Below are 26,203 nucleotides of genomic sequence, written 5' to 3'. Positions count from 1 at the left end.
CGCGAGCGCGCATCGATCTGTGTGACCAATGGCGTGCGAGGAATAAAAAACAACCTGTTTTGAAGGCGTGAGGCTATTTTTCTGGCACAAAATGTTACTGTTATTTACCGCTGTGATCGCTCTGACAGTTATAGGTCCTAGCAACAGAATTAGACTAATTGCACCATGTCCGGTAATTGAAACATATATTGCACAATATTGCTAAGCAAGAAAGGGAAGAAAGAAGCCCCGTCTTGTATGCATCTTGTATTTTTCAAACGCTTTACAACCATATTCTTCAACGTGAACAACTGCAGAATGGGAGGAAAATATTTCATATTAACGTATTAAAGTAATTGACCCGCATTATTATGATACTCCTAAATAAAATCCTGTGACACCAGTGAACTTCTGAAATTCAGTAAACTGTGTAAAATGGTGTGAAATGTAACTCAGTATAAATTCAGTTGTTTTCCTCAAGGCCTCACAGGACTGTTAGAAAAGATTGGTTAACAAACACTACCTTGAAGATTGAGGCCAAATATGAAGCAAGTTATCAAACAATAGAAACTTTGGACATTGCTTGAAAATAGAAAGAAAGAGTATGGGTCCACTCCAAACCTCCCAAGACATGATTGTCCAAACTAAACAGACGGGCCAGGCAAGGACATCCTTAATCAAATAAGATGCTAAGAGCTTCATGGAAACTCTGTAGTCACTAGAGCGACTCTAGGGGTGTTTCTGGCTCAATGGGTAGAGTAGTTGTCTTGCAATCGGAAGATTGTGGGTTTGATTCCAGCTTCCACTGGGTGAGGCACTCAATCCCAAGTTGCCTACCAATTCACATATCAGTGCATGAATGTGAGTTAAATTGGGTGAATGTGGCTATAGTGTAAAGCACTTTGAGTGCTCATTATGACTGGAGAAGTGCTGTATAAGTTTTAGTCCATATACCATAGCCCAGGGAGTAGGGCTATTAGTCATTTAGTCCACAACGCTGGCCTTTAAGTAAGGTGGCAAGGAGAGTAAACAAAATCCCATTTAAAGTTTGCCTAAAGCCATGTGGAGGAAGAAAGTGCACAGGCTAGATGAAACTTAAATGTGTTTTTGCTTAAACATGGTGGTGGCACCGTCATGCTGTGGGGAATGTTTTTATATAGTGTGGAAAAAGAAGCTGGTCAGATTTTATAGAAAGCTGAATGTAGTTAAATGAAGGTCAAAATAGGCTGCAAAAGATTTGGGACTGGGGGGATTTGAACCTTCCAGCAGGCAAACAAACCAGGACATACTGCCAGAGCAACTAAGGAATGGCATAGATCAAACCTGCATTTGCTAAAATGACTCAGTTAAATCAATACTTAAATCCAATTGAGAATAAGTGGCAAGTAGTGAAAATTAGCTGATGTTTTGGAGGTATTTTAGAAAGAAGAAAGGAGCAAAAATTTAAAAAGAAGAAAAAAAATGTATTTGTCATGGCAGTTGTATATTCCCAGAACATTTGTCTTCTAGATTTAACCCATCATTTAGGGCAGTGGTTCCCAACCCTGGTCCTCAATTCCCCCGTCCTGCATGTTTTAGGTGTCTGCTTGCTGGCACACACCTGACTTATATGAATGAATGATTAAGAGGCTTTTGCGGTGCTTGATAGCTGCTGAGGAGGTCATGCAACCATTTACATCAGCCGTGCTGCAACACTCTAAAACATGCAGGACAGGGTCACTTGATGACCAGGGTTGGGAACCACTTATTTGGGGAACAGTAGGCAGTTTACTGTGCCGGGGGGGGGGGGGGGCAATCTGGGGTTAAGGGTCCCATAGTGACTGTCTGCAGGGTTCAAAATCGGTACTTACAGCCTTCTCAGAACACAGTGCACTGTTCTAACAACTAGCCAAATAAAACCACCTAAGCGGGGACTTGAACCCTGGACCCTCAGATTAAAAGTCTGATCCTCTACTGACTGAGCTCAAAGGACCAAATTGAAGAAATGGCAGGTAGGCTACCACCAGACGCTAAAATAGATTTTTGCCTGGCTGTTTGTTGTGTGGGGATGAAGGACTGCAGCAAAATCAATAATTTAATGTAATCGGTTGGGCTGCCTTAGAGAGAATTTTATTTTAACCAATTGATAAAATAAACTGAACCTCACTGCATTGTGTCATAATTAGGATCAAATTGAAGCGTATGCAATTATTTTTGAATCACTATATAAAGTTTTGCTGATTTGATTATATATTTCTCTATATAATTTGGATCTCTTTACCTTGCAAAGTGCCTTGAGATGTATTGAAAATTGGTGCTGAAAACTGAAATGGGTTTATTTTCCATTATGCCTCTTCAGACAGAAATTAGAAAATATATGTAGCCAAAATAACCTCTAATGCCCTGCCTGTCTGATAATGATGAGTTGTTTTTCAACCTTAAAACTCCAGAAAAGACAAAATTAGTAATTTTGGATGTAGTTAAATCTTCAGGGACTGGAAACCCAATGAATATGAGAGAGAAAAAAAGTGTTGGTTTTACAGAAATTTAGATGACAATGATACAAAAACAGTAAGTGCTGTATGTGGTTTTCGTGCCCAAGAAACATGATATACATGATGTTTGAATTTTGTACTTTGCAGTCTCGTGATGAGATCTGGTCATATACTGAATGGAGTGCAAGAAACCATGATTAATAGAAACCTTTTGGTATCCACAGAGAAAAAATGGAAATGATTATTTAAATATCTTCTGATGTTGTTGCAGTGTGTAGCTGGAAAGTATGCAACAGTCCACGCGTGAAAGATGACAGATGTGCCCCTTCCCCCTATGTGCTGTATGCGCCTGTATTATCTAACTAATGACCTCTTTTGCTCTTTCAAGATTCAGAACCTTTACTAGGTTGACCAAAGATGTTGTTCATTCATCCTGAAGGATGTACAATTATAGTGTTAAGCCTCAACATCATAATCAGTCATGAAACTGAAAAGGGTAAACACTGAACAAAGCTAGACAGCTACAGATGTTAAATGGTCACTGATGTCAAGATTTCAACTTATCTTTGCTTGAATTTCAATGTTTCTACTGATGAATTGATCCAACTATTTTCTACTTATTTAATTCTGTTTGGTCAGAGGAAGGCAGGATACACAAGTTAATTTTCTAGGTTTTGCTGTGTAGATCTCAGGTGGGTGGCAGACAGGAACATGGTGAGAGGGAAGAGCTTTAGTGAAAACTGAATCCACACTTACAAATGGATGTGAAGAAGAATGCATGAGAACAACAACGGGAATCCTGATGAAAAACAATAATGACATTTTTGTGGCTGACATGAAGCAATGAGTAACACAAGGGGATCTGATAAAACCCTGAATGAACCTGGAAGAATATTCAAAGGGTTACTGGGACAAGAAACGGCTGAGTCTGATTAACAAAATATGGAAAAGTGACAGGGGAGCATAAAGTGAGGGAATTGGGAGTGGGAATTACTAATTACATGCAAAACATGATGATCAATTAAATAATAACTACACTGAACACAAGGAAGCATAAATATAACAAGAAACACGGGGCTAAAAGTGACAAATCAAATCAGAAAACAGAACACAGCATAGAAGAGAAGAGCTGCCGGTTAAAGCAGAAACAACTCAGAACCCAAACCAACACATAGAGACCTAGAATACCTTTACAGGACACTTAAACTGGCTACAGGGGCCTATCAAGGTGATCCCATAAAATAAAAGCCCCAATGGAACACGTTGCACAAGACTTATCAGATTACCAAAATAAACTAAACTAAAGGAGGAACAACTTTCTAATATAGAAAATGTACAGAAAACAACCACGATGTGAATACAAAGTCCTTTAACCCATGTTACAAGGCTTCTTTTTCCTTATTTGGAGGTGGTGTTTTTTAATGGATTTGTAGTTAATGCCTATAAGTCAAAAAAAAATATTTTGGATGTTTTACAACTTTTTTCAACAACGTCAAAAGCACAAAATAATTTTCCAACAAATTACTTTTAGGCTTATCTGCCTTACACAAAGATGCTAGTAATTTGCAAACAAAGACTTCAGGGCATTAACACGGCCTTGGTCGTTGGCAACCATAAAAACAGTGTTAATTGGAAAATATATTTACTGTATCTCAGATTGTCTTCTCATCCAGTTCATTATTGGCTTGTATTTCACAGCCATGTCTTTTTTAACCCATAAAACCTATAAGATTTCTTGGATGTTCAAATTACTTTTTGAATTCACTTCTTTATGTTAAAAATCTTTCACACTAAGACAGAATGTTTTAAATGTGTAAATGAGTGTAAACTCACTTTTTAAATAATCCTTTTCATAATCTGTTATAGGAAGTAACATTATTATCAATACTGCAACAGCATGTGTTTCAAAATCTGCAAATGGTAAAGACTTATATTTCGTCTATCAAAGGTTTAGATTGAACATGAATTCTTGGTTCATTTTCCCTACAGGTCATTTGATTATAACAAAACCTTTTAAGGTGATGCTATAAGGCCTTTGCTTACATCTTCACTCTTGCTTCCAGTTAGTTGAAGAGTGCTGGCATCAGCTTATACTCCATATCTTTCAGTGGCTTGCAGCCAAAATAAATATTTAATCTACTCGATAAAGACATAAATGCAGTGGATTCATTTGGTCTTCAGGAAACCTGGATGGGCCTGGAGTTCAAACCCTGTTGGATTTGAGTATCGAGTTAAACATTAGCTAACTGTTAACGGGCACACCCAAACTCCATTATAAGTGTTTGGTCCAGTTTTGCTCTTCCTGCATCTCTCTTATTATGCATGTCATACTTATTGGCTTTTTTGTTAACTACTGTTTTTTAAAAAGGCTAAATTGTTCAAGGTTGATATTATGCATTTTGCTCTATTCGAAAACATTTCTTTGTCATTTACAAAGAGCTGTGTGCTGGATTGTGTGTGAGTGTGTGTGTGTGTGTGTGTGTGTGTGTGTGTGTGTGTGTGTGTGTGTGTGTGTGTGTGTGTGTGTGTGTGTGTGTGTGTGTGTGTGTGTGTCCTTCATTGATTGCAGGTTGTGACCAGCAGGTGATTCCTCACAGCTGGAGCAGGTCCGGAGGAGCCTGAAGAGGAGTGGATTCCCTGAGGCAGGTGCCAGATCGTTTTCCTCCATGAGTGGTAAACAGGTCTACTTCTTCTCGGCTTTGTTCCTTGATGGTCCATGCATAGCTCTTTGTTGGCTTCTTACCAGGAAACCAGTTCCCCGGTCCATGCTCTGTTCCTGGATTCTGTTTCCCTGCCTCTTCGCTCTCAGAGTTCTTCAAAGAACTTGCCTAAAGATTCCCTCCGTGAATCTCCTCACTACTGTTCTGGCTGCTCCTGCCTTCTCCTCTGGTTCCTGCTGCCAGGAGCCCTCCACAACCATCAACTGCCTTCCACCCTTCACCAGCTAAAATATCTTCTTCTAGAACAAGGAATGGGGGAATCGTTATCAACAAGCAGAACTCACCACCACCTGCCGATCTCAGCCTCTAGGAGTATACTTACCTTCCTCCGTTGGAGCTCCACCATCACTCCGACAGTAGGCCAACCGTCTCGTCCACAATTTCCAACATAACCTAAACTATATTCTACTTCATGTGATGACAGCTTACCTCTACCACCCCGGTGTTGTCCTGGATTTCTCCTATGAAATCAGAAGAATCATTTATTGAGTTGTACCTCTCTTTGGCATCTGTAACTGCTGCCTGCACAAGGGGCTCAACAAGACATTCTGTGTCGTTTCACTGTATTTACATGTTAATTTAGCCCCTTTCTATCATGCATCAAAAAAATATGTATGTGAAAAGATGTGCACATTTTACATACATTTTTTTCTAAGGTATTCACATTCTTTGAAGTTTTTCACAATTTGACATGCTACACCCATAGACAAGCAATGTATTTAATTTTGTTTTGTTACGGACAAACACAAATAGTTGGTATTGCAAAGTGAAAAGAAAACAATATATGGCTTTTTAGCATTTTTGCAAGGAAGAATCAAAAACCTTTGCACAGTTTTGTTGCAAAATTGTTCAAGTTAAGTTTGACTGGATTGAAAGTGACTCTTAATATCAGCTTTCTATAGTAAACGCTAAAAATACCACAAATTGATGGACATATGGACATAAAATAACTATAAACGGAATCTATCTGCTTTCCATATTTGGAGACTTATTGTTTACCCATTCTGCTTTGTAAAATTGTCCAAGACATCTGCAGATTTTCAATACTGGCAAAATATTCTCAATTGGATGGAGGTCTGGACTTTGGTTGAGCCAATCTGTCACATAAAAATGCTTCCATCTAATCATCGTAGCCTGGCTGTGTTGTTTATGGCTGCTGACCTGCTGAAAGGTAAATTTTCGCCCAATCTGAAGTTTTTTTAAGGTCCTAAGGCTCTCTACATCAACTTCAATCAGCCTGTCCCTGCTGAGGAAACTGATCTCCACAGCAGTGATGGTGGGAGCACTTGGGTGCCGACCCCATCAAAATTGCAGGAAATGTGTAGACAAAGCAAACATAAATTACTTAATAAAAGCAATTATTGGATCTGTTCTCTCATAAAGTGTGTTTTGCAGTTGTGCCATTTCCAGATGATGGATTGAACAGTGCCTTGGGAGATGGCCAAAGCCTAAGAAATGTTTATACAACGTAACCCTACTGTAAATTTTTACACAACTTTATCCCTGACCCCAGGCCATCTGAAAGCTTTTCCAGAGTCTGGCTGAACACTGTCTTTTTTTTCCTGATCCATTCTGCTCAAAGTCTGTGACCAGGCAGCCAGTCCCTCCATCACTGTGACTGTTATCTGTGGTGGGCAAGGGCATAACATTGGATCTGTTGTTATGGAGTTTTAAGCTCTCTGCCAATGTGTTTATTTATTGAATCATTTCATTTTGTAAAAGGATTCAAACTAATTTAGCGTTCCTATATCAGAAATACATTCTAATCATTTTACCGTGATTTACTTAACTTTCTTCTTCTTGTTTTCTTTTCCACCTTTTCTGTTTCACGTCAGTTCAACGGTTAATAAAAGGCTTTCCTTTGTCATCTTTTTCAAACTCAATATGAAATATTTTGACATTTAGATTGTATTTCATGACATACCCAAATGACTAAGATTTTCCAGTTGAATTTATTTACATGATTTGGTTGGTAAAAACACATGAATCGACAAATACAGCCTTAAGAAACTAGACAAGAGTGGATTAAAACTAATAATGTTTATATGGACAATCTATGCGTTTAAGTCTGTTACCTGGGCATGTGGTTCTGTGTTCTCTCTCCCTTTTTTTAGTCTCCTACCTTCTGCTCTCTCTTTAACTGCTACACCTCCTCTCTCCCCTCCATCTCTCTCTTTCATCACCTTGGTCATCTGTTCTGCTGTCACTCTTCAATCTGATATATAAAAAAAGGTTAGTTCAGCTTCAAATGTCTCACAAAAAAGTTGGAATGCATTGTGTTTAAAAAAAACGGGGTAACATTGAAAATAGCCGAGCCAAGCGTTCCGCTTCCATGCCTTACCTGTCTGGTGAGCTTCTTGGTAGTCAAGATGCTTTAGGTTTGTTTTTTGCTTGTTTAAATTCAGTCATTTTAGCTTTGCATAAAAAAACGCATGTAAACATTGTCAAATTCTTCCTTTGATTGTCCAAATATTAAAAAAATGTCGTTGCTATTCAGTCCACAAAGTTTTTCGGGAAATTTGGGTTTAACTTGTCCAAACCTTCAAGGTCAACCCATAAAATAGGTGTAAAACAACACAACTTCAGTGTAAGAGGAGAACATGCAAAGCTTCAGAAATAACAGCAGAAAACAAGTAGCCTACTGGACACTCCGCTTAAAGCTACTCAAAAGGAAATGCATTTTGTCAGGTTGTTGTGCAAATTGACAGAGATTTTAATGTTTTAACAGAACAATATCTTAATTATGTTGGTCATAGCTCTAATTTAAAATAGAATGGGTTCTAAAATGACAGCTAAATTGAAGTGTTTGGTAAGAGATTAACCCAAACACCATGCGTTCAACATTAGTGCTTTTCAATTTCCTTTGGGATTAATAAAGCATTTAATTTCAGACTTTACTACAGTATTGAGGAACTACATTCAGCTGTATTTCTTATTTTGATGGCAGAAGCAGTGTCATTCTTATTAACATAAAGGTTTTAATTATATACACCAGAGAATAATGTAGCAATGCTGCGTTTGCCCTAGCTTTCATCAGTCCATTTTAAGGGCGCTTTTAGTGGCTATTTCATCGAGGCAGGCAGGCTGTGGCGTTTCCAAACGCTAGGTCAAAGACTACACCTCCCACAATGCAACGGTCTATTCTTCGTCGCCGAACAAAAACGCGGAAACAAAAGAACTAATCAGTTTTTCAAAACAAGCGACCAGTCGACACAAAGTGAGCCTTGGCGTGGGGGACAGCTGTTAGAGTTCAGACCGTAGCTCCCCGTAACCCACTCAGAAAGACTTAGCATGGCTTTGAAGAGAATACAGAAGGTGAGAACCGCCGTCTTTTCCTAATTTATTTAATGTACCCGACAGGATGAAGCTATGCGGCGGCGGAAACGCCTATGTAATGTTAGCCATTTGTTTGTTAGCCGTCTCTGGTGGCTCTTATTACAAATAACTCTCGTCTTCGACAGCTTTCACGGTCGACGGGTTACTTCGCTGAGCTGTTTGTGAAGCACTCGAACTTTTGATTAATTTGTATTTTAGCAATCTGTTTTCACCCCCCTGTTGACGTCACTGATTTGAAGAGTGTGGTGAACCGACACGAGGCATGACGACGAGCTATTTATCGGGCTTGTGATAAGCTCATATTGGCGAATTTAATGGCTGTAAACCGAAGCCTTTTTTTATTTTTTTTGCTGTCAGCAAACGACGTTGTGAGAACAATAATGACAACGATCCATTGGGTTATCGTTTCATTTTCTTTCTTTTTTTTTAGACAGTAGCTTTTTCTTCCCTGTGTGCTTCGCTAACATTAGTTGACTCTTTAACAAAGTGTACACATGTACAGTCGTCCATGTTGTTGTTAAGGTGGGCAAAATGGTAACCTTTTCTGTTTTTTTTTTTTGTTTTTTTTAGGAGCTAAATGACTTGCAGAGAGACCCTCCGGCTTCATGTTCAGCTGGGCCTGTAGGGGAAGACAGTGAGTGTTGGGATCTGCATCTAATGACATCTTTAGAAGCCATCTGTCCTTTTCTGCCTTTTTACTTTTAAATCTTTTAACTAATGTTTCATCGTTGAGAACTGGGGCGTTACGGAAATGAATCCCCTAACCTGATGTTTCTGTGTCTTTTGTTTCCTCAAGTGTTTCACTGGCAAGCCACCATCACAGGACCGGTAAGTGTCTTTCTGCTGGATTCTGGATTTGTTTCCAGCTTCTTTTCTAAAAACAAAACAAAACAACAAAAAAAAATGTGCTTCTAGATCTTTAGACAATGGTGTTTTATGTTGACTTTACAGCCCCTTTCTGTTGTGCGCGGGGAGCTCACACTGGCATGCTCTCCCGTAACGTTATTCACTGAAGCCCGTGGCATTGTTGAGCCACAAATATTAGGCATGCTTTGGCAATAACTTGCTCTTCCGTTTCAGAATGACAGCCCTTATCATGGAGGAGTTTTTTTTCTTTCTGTCCATTTTCCAACCGACTATCCCTTTAAACCACCAAAGGTAACAATATATTTTTTTTTTGAAAACACTATTTCTTGTTAGATATATCCTAACTATATAAAACAAATCTCCATTGAAGTCTCCTGTCACTGGAGTTCAACGACACTGTGAATGAAGAGATATTTATTTATTTATTTTCTTATTTGGGCTTTGTTTACCTCCACAGGTCGCCTTTACAACAAAAATCTATCACCCGAACATAAACAGCAACGGCAGCATTTGCCTTGACATCTTGAGGTCTCAGTGGTCGCCTGCGCTTACGATTTCAAAAGGTAACATTAAAAACTTGTATTTTGCCAAGTCATTGCTGGCTACATCGCAATAGATGTGGAACAAAAAATGCTACACTGCAAGATTTTTAATTTTTAAATATAAATGCTTTTTGCCCCTCGCTTTTTCGTACTTTTACCGTGTTGGTTGCTTCCTGTCCAGTTTTTGCAGTGCAAAGACAAACTTGTCAGCCACAGGGTGCTTCGTGCTGATCATGCCTTAGTGTGTACCAGTCTTGAAGACTAAAAACAGACACTATGATTGAACTTGTTTCTCATGCTGTTCAAAATACTTTTTCAATATTTCCACGACGTCATCAATAAATGCCACATTTAGGTTTTGAAATATGACTGAGCTCAACTAGTGTGCTCTTTAATGGCATAGTTGCACTGCTCCATTTATTGAAGGGAAGCATACTTTTTTAAAATGGAGATAAAAAGAGAGATGGCTACAAGTTTAACTCCTCCCGGCCAGTAGGTGGTGCACTCATGCTCTCCGGCTCTCGGTCCAATCTTTAGTTGTACTGTTTGCCAGCCAGTTGCCAGGTCTGTTAGGCTAGTATGCCAGGTGAGCATTAGCTAACATTTAACCTACATGTCCAGAAGGAAAGCGGCAGCCTCGGCGTGGCTTCTGGGCCAATGCTCAAAAGCTTGACCGATGTTCAGCCTCGTTTTGCTTCTTTTTTGGTCCGCTTGAATCGGAGAAATGTAAGCGCAGAGAAGAAGCCATTTCTTAGCGCTATCACAGAGCTACTGTGATCTGGCAACACCTGACCTCTGTGTCATGTGACTTCAACCTACTATTGCTATTGGTGCAGAGTCCTTTCATGTCGACGTTGGTGTCATAACCAGAAGTAAATATTTATATATTTTGGACCCGTCTAAATTTATAAAACAATTATTTATACACTATATATTTATTTTTCAGTAATATGTATATTTTTACTCTGCACCACTGTGGACATTATGTGGATGTATTTTATTTTTTTTAATTAATCCTTTTGATAAAAAAGTTGTAGCTATGACCTTTTAATATATTTTGTAAGTAAGTTTTATCATGATTGATATCCACTTAGCTATAAACACCAGAAAATAAACGTGCATATCCTCCTTACTTCCTTGTTGCAGCCGGATGCTGAGTAATTTTTGATTGAAGTCTTAACCTGTCCTAATTCCTGAGAGTTAACCATGCCAAACGAGATGAGAATCTATGAAATTGGGGTCATAAACTCTTTAGGTATCTGGTTCTTAAATTATAATTTATATCTTATTTATATTGGTATCATAGAAAATAATTAGCGGCCACAACAAATAAATGACTCCAGTTTAATTCAGCCTTTTGCAAATTTGTGCCCTCTTTTCACCCTGTCCTACTTTCATTTGAGACCAGTAACCTACCATCTGGCAAATTCAGTTATCTCTCTTTGTAGTTTATTTTCATAAATAAGGTAAGTCATAAAAATGCTCAAATCTATTATGTCATTCAGTTACATATTACTAGCTGATATCTTTGTTGCACTCTAAAACTGTTTTTTATTTTGCTTGTGATTAGAGGTGTGACAGGATGAAATAATCAGCACCTAAATGAACCAATACTGTTCATAGCAGCAGTATCTTGCCATGTATGATGGTGTATAACAAAATGCAAGTTGGGTTGGTCTAGCTGAGAGGCAATTAAGGTGATTTTGAGGGATGTCATGTCTTTAAAGTATGAATGTTTCTTTTTAATGTGCTCCCATTTTAAGTGCTGTGTTTTTAGTACTATAAGGCACACTTAAAATCCTTAAATTTTCTCAAAAATTGATGGTGCTCCTTACATGTGATCACTGTTGTGCTTAATGACTGATTTTATGTGGTACAATGCGTTCGAAAATCTGTTAAAATGTGTCAGTATGACTGGTTTGCAACGAAGTCGCTCCACTCAATGGATATTTGTAACATTACGGTACACTGTGTCACTTCCTGATTGGACCCCTGAGCTGTCTACAAGACTGCCTGACTGTAAGGTTTAAACTAGAAGTGCATTCATGTAAGGCAGCCTGCTCCCAGAGTACGTGCTAGCAACAATAAACCAAGTAAGTTAATTCAATATAAAAGTTAGGTTTATTTTGGTCATGTTAGAAATGGGGCAGTGTCTTCCAACTACTGTCCTCCCGGCAGAGAGGGATAGTCTCCCTCTCTGGTGGGAGCTGTGTACGTGAAAGGGCGGAGTGATATTGCATAGTTTGGAAGAATATTTAGTGCGCTTTATATTCCAGTGCGTCTTATGTGTGGACAAAGACGCACATAAATACACTAATCTTTACTCCATGATGCACTGAAATCGGGGACAGGTCATCCAAAACGGGGTCTGTCCCCAGAAATTGGGAACATCTGCTCACCCTACCAAAGAGGCGGAGTGATGTTATACACTCGGGAAGAATATTTAATGTGCCTTTATAATCCAGTGCGCCTTATGGTCTGAAAAATACAGTAGCACATGTACAAGGGTGTTTTTTTGTTTTTTATTATTATTATTCAAATTTAAGGACTATTTTACAGTGACTTGCAAAACTTTCCACCCCCTTGGCATTTTCATGCTTGGAATTAAACTGTTTGAGAGTTTGTGGCATTTAATTTCTAGAACATGCCTTTAACTTCAGATGTTACATTTTAAATGTTTTTATGAACAGTGTTTGTGCTTAAAAGCAGTAAGTAGTCTTTTATCATCACTTATTGTTGTCACAACACTACCACAATAAATCGTGATTTTTAAAACGTCCATATCGCCCACCCCTGGTACCCTGTGCTTTCCATTTGAAGATGATGGATTTGATGGTGTTCTGGCAGAACAAAGATTTTGATTGTAATTCTTGACAACTTTGTCTCTGACTTGTTTTGAGAGCTCTGTGGTTTTCATGTGATGCCTCTTCCTTAGTGGTGTTGCAGCCTCTGGGGTCTATGCTGACAGATCATGTGCCGTGTAGCTTGCACACAGGTGGACTTCATTTCACTAATTATGTGATAATTGCCAGGCAAGTTGATACATATGCACATGCAAATTTTCAGTTTATTCTTTTGTTTTTTACTCATTGCACTTCACCAACTAAGGTTATTTTGAGCAGATCCATCACATTAGATTAAAAAAAAAAAAAAGATTTAAACTACAAGTTGGAATATTACAAAATAGGTTTAAAAGTCAAGGAGAGGTGAATCATTTTGCAAGACACTATACAGTCTGGGTCAGTTGGTCAAGAGTCATTTGGACCCCCTGAGCAGTCTGGTAATCATTAGCCAAAAAAATTTGAAAGTAGCTCAAGCTTTCTGTTTCTTTTTTAGTTTTGAGCACCCGGTATGCCAGGGTGAGGGAGTTGAATTCAGTACAGAGACCATTTTAGCATTATGTTGAATGTATTTATAATTAGGTCAATGCTGTGATGTTTGGGTTGCAGTTGTCAGTTCTGTAGCAGAGGCACATGTGTGTGGTTATACATGGCATGTGAGAGCTGCAGAGCTCGTGGGACAGTCTTTTAATGTTTCCAAAAATATTTTACTGTCTTGTTAATCTGGTGATCAGTCTGTGTACACAGACAGTGTAATGAGTAATAATATCAGGCTTAAGTGTTTTATTTCCTGTTACCTTTTTGTCTTCCTTTTGCGATAGAAAGAAAAGTCACAACACTTCTTGTTTACAGGTATGAACTGGCAAAGTAGTAAACTAGGGCTGGACGATAATTCAATAATTATATATCGATCGATAGACATATATCGATGATGGGGGGGGGAGTCAATAAAATGGATAGATAGATAGCAAGCTAGCAGTTCTGGTAAAAAAAGGTTGAGTTTGTGTGTTTTGTATCTAATAGGTCGCTAAGCAACAGCATAAAATGGTCAGGGCAGTACTTAAAACATGTTTTGTATTTGTTGATAATTAGCAATATGATTTCTATTTTATCTGAGTAAACGCGCCTTCCCCGTCGGCATTGCAATCATGCAAAATAAACCAACCCCCCCAGACAGAGCTTCTCAACAAAATCAGAGACATCCCTGGTTTTTCGTTAGAGAAACCTGGTCACCTTAACTTAAAAATGTATTGAAACATTAACTTACAGACAACAGACTGACAACATGTCTGTATGTTGTTTCACTGTTTCAGTCTGCATTCACGCAGCAGAGTGTTGCGTAGTGCAGCTTGAAGGGCCCAGACCAAGACAGAACCCTGTTATTGGGATGTCAGTGAAGCTAATAACAGCTAGCGCTAGCTTACAGCTCTGTTGTCTGGGCGGGTTACAACTTCGCTTCACTAGTCCGGTGTGACTTATATAGGTTTTTTTTTTTTTTTTTCTTTCCTCTGTGACTAAATAATCCATCCATCCATCCTCAGGAGAAAGTTGCCGGTTCAAGACTGTGTCCGAAGTGCACAAATGCACTGTAATCCAAAGCGTTCTTCGTCTTCCTCATTTTTGGTTAACAGCAGCTGTGAAAATTGTTATCCAGGTCATCGTAACAACAATTAGCTGTAGCTTCTAACGACCCAGGACAGTGGCGGGTGGGTCACTGATTTGCATCCGTCTGAGAATGTGCCTAAGAGGATGAGCTTCCATGTCCCCAGCAGAGCACCGACTGCAGGTTGCTAAAGTGCGAGCCACCAGCATTGATTTAAACCCGTTAGCCGTCAGCAGGAAACTAGGAATGCTCTCTATCTGCAAACGCTATTATTTATCTGTCCTGCATAAGTAGCCATCTGCTCTCTTGAAGCACGGAGCCTATTGGCCAACACGCGTTAACAAAAGCGTGCGCGCCAGCAGACATCCCTGACACACCCTTCCTCGCATTTCTGACTTTCAGCGTCACTCACCAAGAGAATGTCACAACTGCAGACAAAGTTCAGACCCAATCATCTGGAACGCTCCTTTTACGTTGTTAGACGAAGAATGGAAAACCTTACCCTGTACTTCACTGTTACAAAGCATGAGATTAAATGTTTCATAGTGTATCAAATGCAGTTATAAATCTGATTTTAAATATTAGATTAGAAAAACTTTATTCATCGCTGAGGGGAAACTCCATCAGTTAGGAATCTCAACATAAAATCAAAAACCCACACTTTCAGTAACGCACAATTCAGCTACACAAACTATTTCTATGGAGGTAAAATAATAGGCTTGATTATCTTATTTAGTTACCTGAATGGAATGAAACAAAATGCTGTTCTTTTTGTCCTTTTTCAGTTTTGTTGTCCATCTGCTCCTTGCTTTGTGACCCGAACCCCGACGACCCTCTCGTCCCTGACATTGCACACATCTACAAGACCGATAGACAAAAGTAAGTGTCTTGGCATCTATTGACCTGGCAAATCCTTTTTCTTTTTTTTTTTTCATACATCTTTTTTTTTCCTCCTAAGGTATAACAAACTGGCCAGAGAGTGGACCCAGAGATATGCAATGTAACATAAAAAACATTTCAGAAGCGAGAACTTCTCCCAGAACTCCTCAAAAAGATGACAGTACTGTTCAACTGCTTTCTTCACACTGGTTGTAACTGAGGTGTTTAATATGCTTAATGCACTTTCTCTACTGAGGTTTTACTTGACTTACATGTTTGTTTTACTATTTTGGCATTATTGGAATTATTATTCTGAATATTTTATTTGAAGTGTTGAGGCGGAGCGACTATGTTTCTTTGAACAGATTTGTATTTATATTTTTCATCATCTTGAAATAAAAATATTTAGCAGAATATGAATTCCATTTCCTTTTTTTTATTTTGGAAACCCCACAAGTATAAAGCAATCCTAATTCAAAGTGTAGAGTGAAGACTAACATAAACCCACTTTATTGTGTGTTTTGTAATCTACATGACCACTAGATGGCATACTTTACTGTGTACTAACCAAGTCTTTTTTAATGAGGCCTTATTTCTCTTCTCCATAAGACTTGTTTTATTTTATTTTCAATTCGCCAACTGCTTAATTATGTGGACTGTGGTTATTAGTGTTTTGTTTTTTTCTGGAGCGATGAAATAAAAGTAGAAATGTTCTCTAAATTGAAATTAAACCTTGTATTATTATCTTCTCTAACAGCTGTCCCAATATGCTTGTAAAATAAGCGAATACAAATTAATGGTGTTCCAGTTTCATTTTAAAATGTTTTTTTTTTTTTTTTTTGCTTTTTTTGTTTAATGTTTGTATTATAAAAGGGTTTCTGACATGTCTGCCCAAGCTGATAATGTGTTTTACAGCTCTTCGGTTTTGCTGGTGGGAAAACATTTAATTGGATTTTGTTATACTTTCAAAGCTGGCCGCACGACATTTGCTGTAAAACCTAATTTATTTAGATTTCAACATCAAATAAACTTCATGGCAAGGATTGATGTAGATATATGAGAAACTAGAGCTTAGATTTAGCTATCTAATGTTAAGACAATATTTCCTGGTGTTTTCATACTTTTCAGCTATTCATTGTGAAGTTTTGTAAATAATGTAAATCAATTAAATTTTGTTTTTTTTACATAATCTCATGTCTGCTGGCTATAAATGTAAATTTAGATTTTATCACGTAGATAAATTCTGCCTTGATCTTAAAAACGATACCTTAACAGTCCCAATTTAATGTGATTTGTTCAGACTAATCAGTTGCTAGAAGAAACCACTTTAGGTTAATTATTATCCATGAAACTGTTTCTCATATATACAGTTCTCTTAAGTTTAAATCCACTCATCAGGGTAAATGTCATTTATTTAAGTCATTCTTTTTATAATTCTCTAGTGGAATAATCATGATTGATGCATTAGAAAGGGTCAGGGATATTTTCTTAAACAAAAATTGGGTCCACAAGTCTGAATTCACAGTGAATTTAGCATAACCTATGCAGGTCAAAGTTCTAAATGCAGTCTGACATGTAAATATCCCTCCCCATTATTTTATGGGTAAATATCCCACAACAAGTGGCATAAAGGTTTAGGTATGATTACGGCTGGATATTTGTCTGCAACTCTGGGCAGAATTGATCGAGTTCATTTAAATATTAAGTAAAGTCACATTTTCAGGAGTGTCAGGGTTGTTCCAGAAGCTTAATTTTAAATGTGTTCATCCTTTTCTAAACCTAGTTTTAGGAGTTATGCGTCCTGCTAGAACACTCGAATGTGTCCAGGTTCCAACCACCTGACCCAAACTGTTACCGTCGGATGAAAGGAGAGTAGTTAGGATGTTCAGGAACCGACAAGCCTGACGCCTGACACCAGTGTCACAGTCCACATCAAAACAAGTTGGAAGTTGCCATGGCTGAGAGGGAGCCAAAGAAGAAAGAAGTGCCTGCCCCGAAACTGAATGCTGAACTCAAGCTGGCAGCTGCTCACATGGCCAAGCAAGATGTCTTCTGGAGAAAGGTTTTCTGGCCAAGACATGATGAAGGTTAAGCTATTTGGCCTGAGCAACAAAACGTATGTTTGGAAAACTAAGGTGAGACTTTAAATCTAAGAACACTGCAGCTGCTGTCAAGTATTGGTGGTAGTATCATAGTAAGGGTCTGTTCAGCTGCCAGTGGTACCGCCAAGTTTACAGATGGGATGAAATAATAAAGCAGGGCTACTTTTAAAGTCTTAAAGTTCAACTCAAATCAACAGCTAGACCCGGGGTCAGCAACCTTTACAACCCGCAGAGCCATTTTTTCCCTCGGTCCAGCTAAACAAATTTTGCTTGGAGCCACAAAATTACACATCTATTTAAAAGAAGAGCTGGTTTTTATAATATTCTATAGGAAATTTGTTTACATTTTTTAATTAAAGATCAACAGTTTTTATTATTTAACCAACAATATTTTTATGTTTAGGTTTAATGCATTTTCTTCAATTGGACATTTGATTTGTATAGCAAATGGCATCAAAATGATGAAAAAGCAAGTCGTTTGCAACCTATTCACAAAAAGATACTTCATTTAGCTATAATAAAATATTCTATACACCATTAGTTTCTTTCTTTCTTAAAATGTTATGCATATATTGCATAACTATATGCATCCCAAAGCTAGCAATTTTAAATTACCTTTAGATTTAGAAACAGTGACCAATTTTTTACCCCCGCCTTTTTGGTCCAAGTTTTTAAGAGCCAAAGCTAAAGGTGTAAAGAGCCACATGCGGCTCTGGAGCCACAGGTTGCAGACCACTGAGCTAGACGATAAAGAACTTTGTGACAAATGGGTGGTCCTGCTGGAAAATGATCCAAAGTGTTCACCTGAAGTGGTTTTGGAATAGACAAAGCGGGTTTAAAATTAAGTTGGAATGGCCAGACCTCAACCCTCTTAAAATTGAGGCGACAAGTGGAATGTCATTTCTCTGCAACATGCTAATGTTTATCCAAGTAGGAGTGAGACGCATGTTTAGTCATTCCACCGTGGAATAGAACGATTAAAATTCCAAAATTCATTACATTCATGACTATGGTGACTGTATGTAAACGTCTGAACTGAATGGCAGACAGATCCGGCCTCTGCACACTCGGTGGCCACATTTTTAGGTACATCCGTTCAACTGCCCGTTTAGATAAATGGCGAATCAGCCATGCATGTGGCAGCAGCTCAGTGCATTTAGGCAGCTAGACACGGAGAAGGCGGCTCACACCAAGCGTCAGAATGAGGGCAAAAAGGAGATTTAAGTGGCTTTGAATGTGACATGCTTACTGGTGCTAGATGGGCAGGTATAGAGTAATTCAGAAACTGCTGATCTACTGTGATTACACGCCACAGCCAATCTCTTTGGTTTACGGAGAACGGTCCAGAAAAGAGAAAACACCCAGCTGGTGGCAGTTATGAGACCAGAAAGGTTTGAGAATAAACAGAGACAACAGTAGCAGACATAACTTGTCAGGATCAGGGTGTTGAGACTTGAGAGTACCATCTCTGAGTGCACAACAGCAGCAGCAGGAGACCCCACTGTCCAGTCAGCTAAAGAGAAAGGAAACTAGGGCCAGAATTTACACATCATTGGTGGGAAAACATGTTTCCTGGTCCAATGTATCTCAATCTGAGCATCAATATCCAGATGTAAGGGGTCAGGATTGTGTGTGTGTAACCAACATTAAAACAAGGATCCATAGAGCTCGCGTCAACGGCTCAGGCCGATGGTGGATTAATGCCATGGGGATAATTTCTTGGCACCCTTTGGGCCCCCTAAGAACTTGGTGAAGATTCTCAGTCATCCAGGTCATGGTCATTCCAAAAAAAGTAAAAAACAAAACAACTGAACTTGTTTTCCGTAGTTGAAGACGTTTCGCTTCCTCTCCAGGAAGCTTTTTCAATTCAAAAAATTCACTTTTTGAATAGAGAAAGCTTTTAGAAGGCCCCCTAAGAACCAACTGAACATGATTAAAACACCAAACCCAACCGGAGTTCTGAAGGCCGAGGCGATCCAACCTGCTACCTAATAATGTGTCTGGTGGGGGGTAACCTTAAGTGCTCCGTTTTAGTTATGCAGGCGAGAATATTGTAGGAGATTTGCATAGTTTCATTTCAAAGATGGCTTGCTCCAAACGCGCCCTTAGTCCTCCCTGCAATTGGTGCTCTTGCAGGGCTTCGTGTTTCTATTCAACACCGTCTCAACTAAAGCTTAAAGCGTCTGATGTTCTGTGGCGGAGAGGTGGCCGCGCTCGCTTCTTCCAAACGACGCATGAAGTTGCTCACCCAGGAGCACGAAACAAATCCAACCCCAGCGCCCTTCTCGGAACCAGTAAAAGTTTGGAGATCTTCCCTGGAAGGAACCCGGGGGGCGATGCTCTAAAAGTTTCTGGGAGGAGTCTGACACGTGAAACTTTGCCGAGGAGCTGCTTGGAATGAGGCTCTGTTAATTCTTCAGATACAGGCGAGCTTACAGCGAGCGGATCACCGAGCTGCTGCTGCTGCCGCTGCCGCTGCCTATTTTTAGAAGTCTGTCCAATGGGGGAAAAACGAAGGGGCTTGAAGTAACCGCAGTTACAAAGTAAGCTTGACTGCCCTACAATGAGCGCGCACGACGTCTCGAAGTGACGGAATTTAGAAAAAAAAAAAAAAGTTAGCAGACGTCTGTTTTCTTTCTTTTTTTATTTAACTCAACTTTCAAAGTCTAATCGCTGTGGCCCCTGGAGAAAGTTGCCGCGCAGCGCCATGGCTGCTCAGTGCGCCACTCTGAGCGGATACTTGCAGCAGCAGCAGTCGGACCAGGGCTCCAACAGCGAGAGAAGCACAGACTCCCCTCTCCCCGGATCAGAGGAGGACCTCAGCGGGCCCCATCCGCTGCCGGACCCAGAGTGGACCGAGGAGAGGTTCCGCGTGGACCGCAAGAAGCTGGAGATCATGTTATTAGGTAAATGGAGAGAAAATGGCCCCAGTGAGGGGTTTTCAGTGGTATTTTCAGCCTTCAATCGTGACCACGTTTCATTTATCTGTTAAAAAGCAGCAGCTCCCTCACTCCTCCAACGACTGAATTGCTGGTGAAAGTTTTTGCTTGCGTCTTTTGCTTCTTCTTTTGTTTGTTTGTTTGCTTTTTGTCAGACATTTTCGTTTTTCTGTATTTAATTTAACGTTCCGTGCGCGTTGTCCGCGTGAATCGTTTAGCAATAAAGACCGGGCAATTAGCCGCGGCAATAGGATTTTAACACGAATGCATAAAAAGCAGCAAAATAGCCGAAAAAGAAAGGAAAATCCTGATTTTTGTCTTGGATCATTGGATGGTGCCAAAAACTTGAGAAAGGGCAGAAGAAGTGAAAGTTTTCCCTTTTGCTTTAGCAGAAGTAACTTTTTCTGACCACAAGGTGTCGCCACACAGGCTCTTGTCTGCCTCCCTGTGTGTTTGTGGCTCAGACTGAAATTGACCTGAACGTTCAGATTAAATACTCTTCAGCTGAAGGGTCTGCGTATACAAACAGCTGCTGCAACAGGCTTGGCTCATCTCTATGTGTTCATCCTTTACACCAACACTATTGCCAGTACTGACGTTCATGACCGAGTCCAAGTTTGATTAATGCTTGTTTTAGCAACAGGAATGGGCCATGGTGTTTACACTGAAATGCAAAACAGAAATCTGCAACTATTGTTACATTGTGATCGTTGTATGGTGCAGCATCAACGTACTATAAGAGCGCCTGTAGGCAACAACATTGAGCACCGCAGGGGCCATGCATTTAAAAAAGCTCTGCGCGTTTATGAACAATTTGGCCGGTTGATATTGATATTCATTTTATTTTATGCTACCTTCTCATTTAGGTCCTAGTAGGACAGTGTGCTGATGGAAAGAGAAGTGAGGAAAACTTCCATCATTGCAATATCCAGAAATAATACATTGCAGTTGTACGATTATTTAGGATTGCATATAGTTATAATTATCTAACATCTAGAATAGGCCGTGGAAAACTACTATTTAGAAGGTGTTTATTCTGTGTTTTTGATTAATAAATGAAATTATAATAATTAACAGAATAAACACCTTCTAAATAGTAGTTCTCCAGGGCCTGTTCCACATTTTTTTGGTAGTTGTGCTACAGAGTAACACAAGTGTAATAAACTATTAGCTGGTTAATAAGTCTTTCTATTTGGTTGGGCAGCCAGTCAGCCAGTTAACAGACTTGGCACTCTTAGTTTTAAAATGACTTTGCATTCATAAGAGTAATAGGTGGCAACGCCACAGCATGATGCTACCATTACCATGTTTATATTAACACACTATAACTGACCATGTTTTTCATGATACAAAATATTTACAGACATTTTTTTTTCTTGTCAGCGAGGGAATCAGGTTGCAGCGTTCTGCCAACCATCTGAGTGGTGGTGGACATCATCATGTGAGCGAGGGGCAATAAGCGTGTCCTGCTCTACAGCGGAGGCTGTTTCTCTGCCATCACATTAAAAGGACTTTAAACTGTAGGAACAGCAAATAGGAGAATGTCTGCAGTTTTGCAGCCGTAAACGTTTTTAAAACCTTGGTGTATATCTCAATACCGGTAACCGACCCGCTCATGTTTAGCATTTAGGCAGGGTCAGACTGGAAACTCGTAACAATTCCTGCGCAACGGTGAACAGATCGCCTTACAGGAAAGGCTGAGTTCATTTTGCCATTAATTTCAGACACAGCGGTGAGTTGTATTGAAGCTTTGGGCTGGGTGAGCTGGAGTCTGAATTTCACAGGCATCTAGTTTCCGTAAACTGCCTGTGAAGCTATTGTCAAAGCGTCAAAAGTTTGTAGAACCGAAAACATGCCACAAATTATAATGTTAGTTTTAATCTAAGACCAAAGAATTTTAGTCTAAAAATAGTGTTTTTAAGATATAAAAATGATCCATTCTCTCCAAAAAAAAAAAATGCTTTTATTTCTTCTGACAGATCTGTAAATGAAGTTTACAGCTGATCAAAAACATACTGTATGTTTGATCAGTTGTTTATGTTTCACGTTTTAGCCGTTTTTCGGGTGTCTAAAAGCCTGTGTTTGGACCAAAACTCTGGGGTCTTAAGAGGTGAAATGCATTCTGTGTCACGTGATTTCAGGTGGCCGTCAGTAAATCCAATGGCGTTCTTATATATCCCAGTGTTTTGGATCGCAGCTGGTCTAATGCTGAACACAGACGCGCTCAAGCCAGATGTGTGCACGCACACATGTGGCTCCCCTCGAGAATGTCCTGGTGGCTGCCGCGCTGCTCTGCACATTCCTCAAAGCTCCATGTCATCTCGAACTCTTCCAGGAAAACAACTTAAGCGGGGCCGGCCCCGAGTCGGGGTCCTCCGGACATACCAAGCGCCGCGTCACGCCAGCTTACCCAAACATGTTGCTTACACATGTTACATGAGCGTGTAGCGTGATGTCGCTGTTTGGGTGAATCTCAACAGTTTGTCAGTTTGGCCCCTTCTTGTTTGGTTTGTTTTATGCCAACATCTTCTTCCCCAACCTCGTCTGTATGACATCATGGCTGACACGGCTCATGTTGACATCGCAGTTTGGATGCAGAGTGGAAACGTCTGCTGTGCTTCAGTCGCTTGTCTGCCTGGTGGGTCAGAGCTTCAGACTATCTCACCCTTGAAACTGCTTTAACGTCTGACCTACCCCCCCCCCCCCCCACCCCCCACTCTGCAGCAGTTAAGAAAATCTGGTGTTTATGTGTGTGCTATGGTTACATGTCAGTAGCAGTACATTGTTCAGTTTTGCAAAGGGTGATAAGTAATTGCAACAAAAAAAAAAAAAAAAACCCTACAGGATCAGAGACAAATTTTTATGGCTGCGTAACACATGATTCCTTCTGCCTCGTTCGTGTAGGTCAGAGTTCTGTAACATCTGTCTGTGGTTTGAGTGGATAGGATATAGATTTGGATGTGATAAGGCAAGAGTTTGGACCATAAGGAAACCATTTTATTAGGAATTCTAGTATATTTTTATATCCACTGTTACGCTGGCTGCAGTGATCCCGCTGCTCTGTCTTTCTTGTGAAAATTAACTGCGACGTGACCCTCGGGAGCGAGCCAAAGGGCATCATGCTGCAATCCCTTCCCACACAACAACAATTCAAATTGTTGGCCTCGTCCAGGTAGTTTGTCTTCAGAAGTTTGCATTTTTTTTTTTTTTAGCCACAGTGACCATCTGGTTAGGAATTACGAAATACTCCAAATGCTACTGTAGATGGTGTAATTTTGCTGGAAATTGCAGTCCTAAAACAATAGAGCTTTGGAAACCTCTGCCATGATGTTAGTTACTAATTTAAAAAATATATATACATTTTATTTGCTATGTGATTGTGACTAAACATAATTTTTGGTCTTTTTTCTGTGATGGGTTGACTCAAATTAGCACATAATTGTTAGTGGAAGACAAAGGACACAGGAAAATATTACATCCTAGGAGCCATTTGGGATTGCAATATTGTGCACACATTGCGATGACATCTTGTTTTCAATATATTGTTTATCTCCATTATAAAAACAGCTATTCTGTGAAGGTTTCATAGATTTGGTGATGAATTTTAATGAAGAAATGTCATCATGATGTTCCTATAAGACATAGGAACACAGCAGGCAGGCCAGGGATAAAGGTTTAAAGCAGGGTTGGGTTATAAAATCAAATCAAACAAATGTATGCCACACTTTTCAGATTTTTGTTTGTAAACAATTAACGGTTTGTAGGTTTGTGTTGGTCTGTCACATAAAATCCCAATAAGAAACATTTAAGTTTATAGCTGTGACATGACAAGTAAAGAAGTTCAAACGGCTAATAATATTTTTTAATTTCTTTATTTAGCAAAACTCTGTAAGATGAATTATGCATAACCACCAAGAGTGTTAGGAGTACTAACACTCTTGGTGGAGTACGCTTTCAGGTTTCAGTGTCAGCCATTATTGTACGGTTAAGTTAAATTTAGTTTCATTAACATTTGATCTAATTCTAAAAGATATAAAAAAAATTAGATTTACACCTAAGCTTGCCAGGATTTCCGATTTCAGAGGCTGCTTACAGATTATGCAAGATATTTTTGCTGTGGCTTATTGTAGGCTCTGCTATTTTATCAATCTAGTGTTATTCCAAATCTGTTTTTCAAAATGTCTTTTACATTTATCCATTATAGTCCCATTTAATAAAAAAAAACTAAGACACCCAAACTATGGCATTTTTAAATGCATTTAACTTTCATTATTTTATTGATTACTAATCAGTGGATGTTATGTTTTGCTTAGTTGCAAATATGATCTTGAAACTCCCTGTTGAAATATTTCTATTTTTATATCCGGTAGAAATTGAGAAAGAAAGAATCTTACTTGCTTTTCTTAATGCATGTGTATAAAAACCGAACCAACTCAATGAGCAGTGTTCTTCTGCTGAAGATAGCTGCTGTTTATTCCATATACAAACAAAACGGTCCATGAAGAAATCCAGCCCAAGTCTAATGTGATGTTTCTTCTAGGAGTCATTTCAGCCCTTCTTCAATTCGTACGTTTTTGTTTTTGTACTTTAACAATTTTGGACATTCTGTCCAACTCGGAAACACACAAGACTAAGAACCGAAGGACAATTTAGAATCTCAGTTTAAACTGATTTTGAAGTTTTTACAGTTGTATAAGAAAACTGAAATAACTGAATTAAAACCCAACTATCCATGACAGCCTAGGCCGCTATCAGTACCAACGTTTTGAAAAATGACAGTTTCCCCAACTTATTGCTGCACGCTGCTGACCAGCTGGTAGAAAGAAGGCTACTACACTTTCCAATGATTATGACTGGAAATATTTAAGTTTTTGTAAAACATGGACAGCCAAGGTGTGAAAACTAAAGGCACCCATCACTCTCATGAAAGCAATTCTGTTTTAAAACGAGAGATAACAAGGTAAAAGTAGCATGTCTGTTTAGCAGCACACTGCTGGTTATCTACCACAGCAGATAGTCCAACTAATTAACCTGCCAATTCCAATCCATAATACTTAGCTTACCCTATAATGAGCAGAATGGCAAAAAAGAGTTTAGTGTTTGGCACAATACAAAGAAATTTTTTTTTTTAATGGCTAAAACATGTGAAAGCCAGTGTATTAAGGTGAAGCGTTTAGCCTCATCTCATGGAGGTGTGTCTGGTGAATAACAGGAATGTAAGAAGCAAATCCCGTCCCTAAACCCCAGCCTCCTCACTGCTCTTTGGGTCAGCTGATCTTCACAGCCTCCCGGTTGTGGCATCGTCTACTTCAGAAGAACATGGAAAGTATTACTTGCTAAGCAAGTAGTTCAGCATCCGCAGCTCTGGCAGCGACTCGAGTTTCCAGGGTTTTCCATCAGTAAGCAGAGGGTGAGGTGACAACAAAATCTCCCCCCAAATGCTTTCTGGGTTTACTGTTGTACTCTTGGCATGCGTTTGTGCAGATTCTCAACCATACGAGTGACTACAACGGATTTAAATCGAAGGCTATGCTGGCTCAGTGTGCTCTTGGCACACTGGATAAGAACTCCCTGGTAAATGCCTTGGAGACCTTCACAAGGGAATGAAAGCTTGAAAGATGTTTTGATGCTTGTGGAAGACAGCATAATAGACTATTTCTGTTTAGTTTTTTGGTGTCTTTTTTTTTTTTTACATTCATTATAAGACTGAAAGAGAGTCTGCGAAAAGAATAGCATTTTCCCCCCAAAACAACAATATTTAAAAAAAAAAAACACAAGTTTTGTGGTCCTTCTCTGTTTGGGATCTGGCTCTGGTTTCCTTTGCTCAGACTAGTAATGATAGTTCAGTGGTGTTAGTGATTAAGCTTAGGCTCCTGGTGGGACAGTGTTTGCACACATCGTAACAACATGTTTGCTGCGAAA

At 39.3% G+C, this 26,203-nt stretch overlaps 2 protein-coding genes across 2 annotated transcripts in view; both read left to right on the top strand.

Moving 5' to 3' along the window:
• The first annotated feature begins 8,326 nt into the window (after positions 1-8,326).
• Positions 8,327-15,959, top strand: LOC105927311 (ubiquitin-conjugating enzyme E2 D4). The gene is made up of 7 exons (XM_012863988.3): positions 8,327-8,488; positions 9,080-9,143; positions 9,306-9,337; positions 9,590-9,667; positions 9,834-9,939; positions 15,147-15,240; positions 15,320-15,959. The coding sequence occupies exons 1-7, from the start codon at positions 8,465-8,467 to the stop codon at positions 15,363-15,365; spliced, it is 444 nt and encodes a 147-aa protein (XP_012719442.1). The 5' UTR covers positions 8,327-8,464; the 3' UTR covers positions 15,366-15,959.
• Positions 15,960-19,644: 3,685 nt separating this feature from the next.
• LOC105927275 (protein bicaudal C homolog 1) overlaps positions 19,645-26,203 on the top strand; it is a 90,371-nt gene continuing 83,812 nt past the window's right edge. The window contains exon 1 of the mRNA XM_036126248.1: positions 19,645-20,248. Within this exon, the coding sequence (XP_035982141.1) occupies positions 20,050-20,248 (199 nt within the window). The 5' untranslated portion in view covers positions 19,645-20,049. The remainder of the gene's footprint in view (positions 20,249-26,203) is intronic.

Source organism: Fundulus heteroclitus, chromosome 22, assembly GCF_011125445.2.
Source record: "Fundulus heteroclitus isolate FHET01 chromosome 22, MU-UCD_Fhet_4.1, whole genome shotgun sequence".
In the NCBI taxonomy this organism is placed as follows: domain Eukaryota; kingdom Metazoa; phylum Chordata; class Actinopteri; order Cyprinodontiformes; family Fundulidae; genus Fundulus; species Fundulus heteroclitus.
Note: the sequence above shows the minus strand (reverse complement) of the source record. Positions and strands in the feature narration are given on the sequence as shown.

Bases quoted from the DNA above. Each gene is read 5' to 3' on its own strand.
- LOC105927311 (XM_012863988.3), top strand. From the start codon at position 8,465: ATGGCTTTGAAGAGAATACAGAAG. The intron at 9,338-9,589 runs GTAAGTGTCTTT...CTTCCGTTTCAG, and splicing joins AAGCCACCATCACAGGACCG to AATGACAGCCCTTATCATGG. The intron at 15,241-15,319 runs GTAAGTGTCTTG...TTTCCTCCTAAG, and splicing joins TACAAGACCGATAGACAAAA to GTATAACAAACTGGCCAGAG.